Source organism: Solanum stenotomum, chromosome 8 (assembly GCF_019186545.1).
Source record: "Solanum stenotomum isolate F172 chromosome 8, ASM1918654v1, whole genome shotgun sequence".
Taxonomy (NCBI): Eukaryota; Viridiplantae; Streptophyta; class Magnoliopsida; order Solanales; family Solanaceae; genus Solanum; species Solanum stenotomum.
Genome location: NC_064289.1, coordinates 4,279,985 through 4,289,088, shown reverse-complemented (window position 1 = coordinate 4,289,088; position 9,104 = coordinate 4,279,985). Strand labels below are relative to the sequence as shown.

Genomic DNA, 9,104 nt, shown 5'->3' with positions numbered 1-9,104 from the left:
GTGAGTGAGAGAGATTTGATATACAAACGTTTTATTTCGATTCAATTGTATACAAATTCAAATTTTATGCAGATATACAAACACATAAAATTGAATTGAGAGGCTGCCAGCGATTTATACAAACGAGAAGCTGACAACGATTTATACAAACGGTTGTTAGCGAAATTATACAAATCAGAAGAGGAGCCAGCGAGTTATACAATTTGATGCTCCATAACAAACATAAAGTTTGCTATGGAGCGCAATTATACAAACTATAGTTATAACATACAAATTTGATTTTTATGTTTGCTATATGTGAAAGTTGCTCATTTTATAATTACGGGGAAATATAAAAACCTTACCAACATCTCATATTTATATTGAACTATGTGAAAAAGGGTCTGATATACTCCTCATTTTTTGCCATTTAGAATTATTATGTTCCTCATTAAAAAATTGACTCATATATATCCCCACCGTTATACAAATGACTCACATATATCATTTTCCTCTAACGGAAGTGAAAACATTAATTTTAATGTAATTTTTAAAAATATTTTGTTAAAAAATATAATCTCATATGGGTACATTTAATCCTCCTAAGTCCTCACACATTTTTTCTGACTATTTTCTTTATTTTAATGACTAATTTAAATTTATTATTTTGATGGTCAAGTTTATTAATTATGTTTCACTAATTTTTTAAAAAAAATTATTATAGATGCCTAATTTATTTATTTTTCAAATACAAAAGCTAAATTACAATATAACCGAAAAAAATAGTCTTAAATTATAATATAAAAATTAGTTTTAATTTTTTTTCTTTACACTTAGGAATGAAAGAAAAAAAGAAAGTAAGAATAAGAATAAGAAACTCAAATAATGATAATCAAAGAAGTCAAAAAACAATTTATGTATGAAAAAGATTAAAATATACCTTGAACTTTGCTAGAAGGATCATATATACCCCTAAATGATTTTATTTTAAAAAAAATTATAAGTCAAAAATATAAATTTAAAACTATTTTTTTCACTTCTGTTAAATGAAAGGTATATGTGATCTAATTTTGTAACGATAGAGGTATATGTGAGCCGTTTGTATAACAGTAAGAATATATATGAGTCACTTTCATAACGAGGGGCATATCAACTTCAAATGACAAAGTTGAAGGTATATCAGACTTTTTTTCCTTGAACTAATAAACTCACGAGTCACGAGGTGCAGAGCGGATTTAGGAAGGCTCAAGAAATGTTACATGACACTGCTTTGTTGAAATTTTTTATTTTATACATAATTAAAAGACAGAAAAGAATGAAAATATATATTATACGATGTTTAAACTTTTTATATAAAGGAGCGTGTAGCTCAGTAGATGAGTTTGAACCTCGACAAACTTGCTTTTTATTTTATTTTTCTGTTCTTCCTTTGCTTTTTCTTTTTTTTTCTTTTGATATTTTATATAAAAATAAAAATAAATGTGTAGCATTATTATATTTTATGAGATTATTTTTAGAATAGAAATTTATTCGAAAAAAGTTTGTTTTTATTACTTTTTGAAAAAGATATAATAGTATACGTGAATTGTTTTATATAAATATATACTGAAAAGGTAACACCGCTTGCAAATATATATATTTTTTAACATTTTTTATGTTTTTAGGGCTAAGGACCAAAATGACCCTCTTTTATAACACATTAAGGACCATATAGATCATGTGGAATATATTAAGGATCAACATAAAGCAACCCTCATACATGAAAGACCATTTTGATCATTTTCTCTAATTATTACATACTATTACAAATTTGTTATCTCATCATGTTAATTTATCAATAATACATAATATATTAAGGTAAAAATTTATCTGCGTCTAATATTTAATACATGGCATTAATATAATTTTTAGTTATGTGTTTTTCGTACACACATTTATCAATTATATATAAGATGTGTCTTTCGAGCACCATTAATTAAGATTAAGGATCAAATTTAGTTAGTTGTATAAGTTTGTCAAATGAATTAAAGGTTTGAAGGTTAGGTCATATCACATATGGTTTAAGATTTTGGTCCCATGATGTACACAACTGTTCTTCCAAATTAAATTCATATCCCTACCTAGAGACTTCAAAGTTTCAACTGCCAAATGTTTTTTTCCTCTATGCATTTATATTCCAACTTTATACAAGTATGATTACTTTGACGTGCGTATGATAAATCTACTAAAATAATTTTGATTCATTTAAAGCCTAACCTCCAAATATTCAATTAAAGATAAAAACTAGACACAACTATCTAACATTTATCGTACGACTCAATAGAATTCAATAGAGTGAAAATGTCTTATGAGCCCTTAAGTTTGGTATAAAATAAAGTTATTTCAGGATTACCGTTTAATAAAAATAGATAATTTTATTTTTTATTTGAGATAAATAATTTATTATATTGTGATAATTATATCTTGATTTTAGTTAATGTTTATGATAAAATATTAAACAAATTTATATTGGAATAACCTCCTAATTTCTGTAACCAAACGGCCGCTAAATATTTGAATATTTTTTTTGTCTTTGGGCAATGTCTAAAGTAGAAGGAAGTTTCTTTCGAATTTTGAAATTGAAATGGAGGAGAAATGATCAAATTCCAGCTCAACTTTTTCTCTCAAAATGAAAATAGTAACCAAAAAAGTCATAATTTAATTAAAAAGGTAAATTAAAAGATGAATAAACAGTCAAAAACACATTATTCTATCAACCTCTTTATGTCCCCTAGTTCAAATCCACCCCCCCCCCCCTAAGCTCACCCCACCTCAAAACCAATGAACACCAGAAAGCAGACCATGTCATTAAGTAGAGTAGCACCCTATCGTTTTAAAATATTTGTCATATTTTTTATTTATATATGCTTCTTAAGAATATATTAATGAAAAGACATGTTTGACTAGTTTATCTTTATTTATCTTATAATATATAATTTATTTTTATTAAATATTTATTCTATTTATGTGTCATAATTAAGATATTTATAATTTTCAAGAATAACAATAATATAAAAAATTATTTTATGTTGAGCTTATAAAATGCTAAATATTCTGATATATACATATATTTTTCAGTAAGAAGGATAAATATTTTGAAATAGAGGAAGTAACGTGTTAGAGAGTGTACTGTTAAGCTTATTAAAGAAAATCAGCATTTCGAATAAAGAGCCCTATCTACCAGGTATTATTTATTGTATATATATGTGCACACATTTTTTCAATTAATGTTGTTAAACAATTTCCAACAACTTATTTATACTAAAACTTGACCTTTTCATTTAATGTTAAACAATTGCCAGCATCTTATTTAAACCAATTTGCGTAGATGTAATGTCGGTGTACACTCTATCTCAATTAAAACATATTGTAAATTGTTATTATTGTAGCAGTACGTTGCTGATATGATAATTTGAAACATAGAAATAACCCGTTACAATCAATTAAATTAACCTAACGATATAATTTTATTTTAATTAATTTTACTAATTAGGCAATTTACGACAATACTTGTCTTTAATTGGGATTTGGAATACAATGGCCCTCAAGTCTTGTTCGTCTCTGCAGTGTAAGCTTTTTCCCCTTTTCCGCCAATTTGGAGTTCCCCAAACATAGGAAAGATATATACAGAGAGAAAGACAAATATACAGAGCAAAACAACAGTGTCATTTCTCGTGATTTTCCTCATTCAATTTCACCCTCTTTTTTTGTTTTTTTTCTCTCTCTCTCTAAAAGTAGTAATCTAATCACTTATGGGGTTTCTTCTTTTTCCTTCAAAGTTTTCAACTTTCTCATTCTTGAGTCTTCACCTTCACCCTTCTCTCTCACATGCGCATACACCTTCAAATTACCCTTATTCTTCTTCTTTGTACTATGGAGATTTAGCTTTCCTTTTTTTGATTCAGGTTGTTGCTTTATCTCTTTCATTTTCCTTATATGTTAGTTGTTTAAAGGTGGAAACTTTATAATTGTCTTTCTTCCTTTTTAAAAAAATGTTTGCAGTTGGTAGTCTTAAAGCTGCTTCTCCTTTCTGGGTTTTGTTTATTCTGCTCTTGATTGAAATATATGTAAGATCCTATTTGCTTTTGTTGGTTCATTTTCTTTTCATAAAGCTGGGAGATTTATTGTTTCTTGATCCCTATTAAATATTGAAAGGTTTTAACTTTCTTTCTGGGTTGCCTTATTCTCTAATGTTATTCTTGGATTTTATTTTTTCTTAGATTAGCTGATAATTCGGTGTATTATATTGGATTTTTCAAATTGTAGCTTGATTTGGTGGATTTTGATTTGAAACTTGGGCTCTAAATTTGCATGAAAACAAGTGCAAATGAAATTGTTGGAGCAATGTATATATACAATTAATGTTATTTAGAACTTATGATACAACAAACTTGTGTAATCCGATCCACAAGTCGGGTCTAGGGAGAGTTACCTTGGGAGGTAGAGAGGTTGTCTCCGATAGACCCTGACAATTTAGAACTTATGATGAAATAGAAAAATGAAGTGGTTATGTTAGTTAACAGTTTTGAGAATTAATGAGTGAGCAAGAGAGTTAAAGTTATGTTGGAAACTTAATTGTTTTTAAACTTGTCATTCATGGTGGTTGTCTAAAGTAGTACCAAAATCTACACAGTTTTATTTTTAAATTGGTTGTCTTTAAAGAACATATTTACAACTGGCTGTAGATGCTATAGATAGGTGTACAATGGCATGAATTTTAGCGGCAGGTTTATAATTTAGAGGACTGCTTAGTCCTTTATCTTCAATTCCCAACTGCAGTAATTAAAATAGAAGCATTACAAAGGACATAGCATGTGGTGGTATAAATCCTTTTTCTGGATTTAAATGACTCAATTTATCTTATGAATTAATTATTCATCTGTGATTTGCTGAACTTCTTCATTTGTAGCAGATAAGAAATGCTGCTGCATACTGAATGCAGTAAAGAGGCAGTTGTCAATATGATCAACAACCATTTTGGAGGTCTTTTGATGCACTGTTCCATTTGTCTGCTTCTTTCTCTCCATATTGCTTAGTCTGAGACGGGTTAGATAGACTTTTGGTGGCCACATCAGACTTGCTTTTGTCCATCGTCTTAGATATGCTTCTAGAAGCAATGGGTGGGTTGCCTGGTACTAGTGAAATTACCGAGTCAATAGAGGACTTAAATCCTGCAACCGATAAACAGTATTGTATGAAGGATGATATTAACAAGCTGTTTGAAGCTATAGAAATTAGGACTCCCCGTAGAGGTGTGAGTAAATCAGAACAGGGTGTCAAAGATGCTTTCAACAAAAGCGCAATGAAGAGACCAATGCGATCTAGCCCCTCTCGAGCATCAGGTTTTGATAATTCTGAGCCCGCAAGTTTGAAGCAGGCCTTCAGAGGATTATGCATCTCTCAGGCATCAGAGCTTGCTGCTGTGAAGAAGCGGTCGTCAAAAGCGTCCAGGCTGTCAGGCGTCTCAGAGACAGGGGCTGTCAAAAGCCTTTACAGACCTGTTGTTGTTCAGGATAATGTCCCTGAACATACTGTCAATGAAGGTGTAGGGAATTTAGTGGAGATATCCCTCATCCCAGATAGGAGTGTGTCAAATATTTCTGATCAGATTACTGAATATGAACATGTACCTTCTAAAGAAAAATCTACTTATGCTGCTGATTCTTGCCATATTTCTAAAGGTGCAATGGAACATGGTGCAGAAATAAGTGAAATTTCAGATGGAAAGGAGGCTTGTCCTCACTCTACTGATATTGGTTCTGGTTACTTGAAAGAAGTATCAGAGCGGAAATTATTTCTGGAACTACCACAATCTTCAACTGCCACTTCTGCTAATAAAGTGGAAGCCCAGACAGTGTCTCTCTCAGATGAAGCTCCAACAATGGTAATCCCATCCGACAAAGAGCAGGCACTAGATTCTGATCTTGTCTCTTGCTCATGTACTTCTATTACTGGAAATAAAGTCATGAGACCTACTTCTAGCAGTCCAAGTTTGATGAGACCAGTTTCCAGAAGCAGAATGTTTGTTAAGAAGAACGTCATTTCTGCTCTCACCAACAGTTCCAAGCAATCTAATGGTGGAATTGACAATTATTTGAGTTGTAGTACCAGTGAGATTCCTTGTCAGACACCTGAATATGTACTGAGGAATGATCAGAGAGAAGAGGATAAAGAACCTTCAGAATCATGTGGTGAAAATAGTATAGAAGTTAGCACATCTATTCTGGAATCAAGTGTTACTAAACCTGGTCTCAGATCAAGTAGTTGTAACAGAACAAGATGTATAGTTAAAAAAGGTGATGAAAGATCATTATCAAGAGAAAAAGGAGAGATATCTCAAAGTTCAAAGAGTAGCATTGGGGATTACAGCAGCACCACAAGCCTTAGCGAAGAAAGCTATCGCAGTGGGTCTAGCCGTAGTGGATATCGGCCTCATATGTCCGTAGATTTGAGATGGGAAGCCATTCGTTGTATTCAGAAGCAGCATGGAAACATTAGTTTGAAGCAATTTAAGATGCTTAAAAAACTTGGTGGAGGGGACATTGGGACTGTTTATCTGTCTGAGCTAATGGGCACAAACTGTCAGTTTGCTGTGAAAGTTATGGACAATGACTTTCTGACCAGCAGGAGGAAGATGACAAGAGCGCAGACTGAAAAAGAAATACTGCAAATTCTGGATCATCCTTTTCTTCCTACACTCTATGCTCATATTACCAATGACAAATATTCATGTTTAGTGATGGAATATTGTCCAGGAGGTGATCTGCATGTGCTCCGACAAAAGCAAGCCAACAAGAATTTCTCTGAACAAGCAGTCAGGTTACTTTTATTATAGTTACTTCTTCCCTGAAACTATTTCTTGTTTATGCCTATTCTTAATCTAGATTCCAAGAGAGAAGGCAAATAAATCTGCAAATAGAACTATTCTTTCCTATAACAGGTAATATAGGTGGGCAGATATATTTGTGGTCACTCTCTTTTTCATGATTGCTATCCAGTTGACGAAGCTATGCATGTCTTGAAGCCCTTACGTTAAGACTTTAGAAATATCTTTCTTCAATAAACTAGATTATCTTTTGCATCCCACAAAATGACTTTTACTTGTCACTTGCTGATGGATAATAGCTTGCTTTATGCTATCACTTGTTTTATTCAACAAAATTAGAATTCAATTTGACTTAATCAGGGGAGGTTAATCAAACTTATAGGGAAATCTCTTACTCTGCTAAGCTTAAGGGGTTTCCCTGTAATTTTCGGAAAGCTCAGGGGTCTAGTTATGTCAAATAATCTTTCAATTTCCTTTAATTTCTTCTTTTTGGTCATTCCATTTTCCAACCCTCACGAAGGATTGTTCTTGAGCATGTCTCAGTGCATTAGAACTCCTTGAATCTTTGTTATATATGTTTTTCTTGATTGAAGAGTGTCCCATATTCCAGTGGATGCAAAATATTGAAGGCTGCTAAAGTTAAAATCATTAGCAACTAGTGATATGAACAGAGATAAAAGTCGATTCAACGGAAACATGGGAAGTGGGTGGAAGGGATGAATCAAACAAAAGAAGTGGAGAAGAAGAAAATGTAGTGAAAATATGTGAACAATGAAAGTGACTTGTCACTGAACTTGCATATCTTCTCCATGGCATCCACATGCTTCATCTCGCATCCGGAAGTGAATTCCCACTTTGTATGGACTATGGAGACTTTATCGAGTTAGTTTCTGGTGAATGAGTTGAGATACGCAACCTGTCTTTCCAGTCATTCTTTTTCTTAAAGTTTAGTATCTGAGGTGACACCTAATATGTCAAGCCTACTCTTTCAAATTTTACTGAATAACTTTCCAAAATACTTGTGTTTTAGTAAATATCTTGTGCTTTGTAAGTTACTTTGTTGGACAAGTCCTCCTAATGTTTCTCAGTAATCTGGTGATGGGAGCAGTTTGTCATTTTCATCACGTGAGACACAGTTTCAGTGGTTTGCTATGTGATCTTGACATTATTCTGTTGTTCTTATTCTTTACGCAGATTTTATGTAGCTGAAGTTCTTCTTGCTGTGGAATACCTTCACATGCTTGGAGTCATATACCGAGACTTAAAACCAGAGAATGTCTTGGTTCGAGAAGATGGTCACATCATGCTGTCTGATTTTGATTTGTCTCTTAGGTGTGTTGTTAATCCTATGTTGGTGAAATCATGTTCTCCTGTGATTAAGCCTCCAAAGACGTCCAGTCCATGCTCGGAATCTAGCTGCATAGACCCCTTTTGCCTACATCCATCCTGGCAAGTATCCTGCTTCACCCCTAGATTTTTATCTGCAACATCAAAGACACGTAAGCTAAAGGCTGACATAGCTGCACAAGTCACACCTTTGCCACAGCTCGTGGTGGAGCCAACTGATGCCCGATCCAACTCGTTTGTTGGCACCCATGAGTACCTCGCTCCAGAGATTATCAAAGGAGAAGGTCATGGCAGTGCAGTAGATTGGTGGACCTTTGGTATCTTTCTATATGAACTGTTATATGGAAGGACACCTTTCAAAGGACCAGGAAATGAGGATACATTAGCAAATGTGGTTTCTCAGTGTCTCAAGTTCCCTTCATATCCTGTGGTTAGCTCTAGTGCGAGAGATTTGATCAGACGGTTATTGCAAAAGGAACCAGAGAATAGGTTGGGAGCTGAGAAAGGAGCTGCAGAGATAAAGCAGCATCCGTTCTTCGAGGGACTGAACTGGGCGCTGATACGATGTGAAACACCTCCAGAACTGCCTAGATTCTGTGACTTGGGAAATGTAATCCCTGATACCAACCAACAGAACAAGGAGATTGCCAAGTCTCAAAAAGAGTTCAAAAGTATAGGAGAGGACATTGCGTTTGAGATGTTTTAGCTTATACTAGAATGGATAGATTTGTTTTTCTTTTCTCTTTTTTAACACAATATCTGTGATCCATGTAAGTAGTATATATAGCATAGTGTAGAATCCAGAACTTGGCGTCAATTGAAGAGCCCAAAATACCATGTTTCTATAACGATGTTTTGCTCGTGATGTGAAAATTGGATTTAAAGAGCTACAAAATCAAATCTCCTAGGCCAT

General features: G+C 33.1%; 1 protein-coding gene across 3 annotated transcripts; it reads left to right on the top strand.

Moving 5' to 3' along the window:
- The first annotated feature begins 3,767 nt into the window (after nt 1-3,767).
- On the top strand, nt 3,768-9,039 carry LOC125873201 (serine/threonine-protein kinase D6PKL1-like). Of its 3 annotated transcripts, none has more exons than XM_049554099.1 (3): nt 3,768-3,923; nt 4,931-6,837; nt 8,039-9,039. In XM_049554099.1, exons 2-3 carry the CDS (start codon nt 5,120-5,122, stop codon nt 8,895-8,897), a joined length of 2,577 nt encoding a protein of 858 aa, XP_049410056.1. In that variant the 5' UTR covers nt 3,768-3,923; nt 4,931-5,119; the 3' UTR covers nt 8,898-9,039. The 3 variants fall into 3 exon arrangements, with proteins under 3 accessions (XP_049410056.1, XP_049410055.1, XP_049410057.1); XM_049554098.1 differs by having other exon boundaries at nt 4,928-6,837; XM_049554100.1 differs by lacking the exon at nt 3,768-3,923 and adding an exon at nt 4,021-4,085.
- The last annotated feature ends 65 nt before the right edge of the window (nt 9,040-9,104 follow it).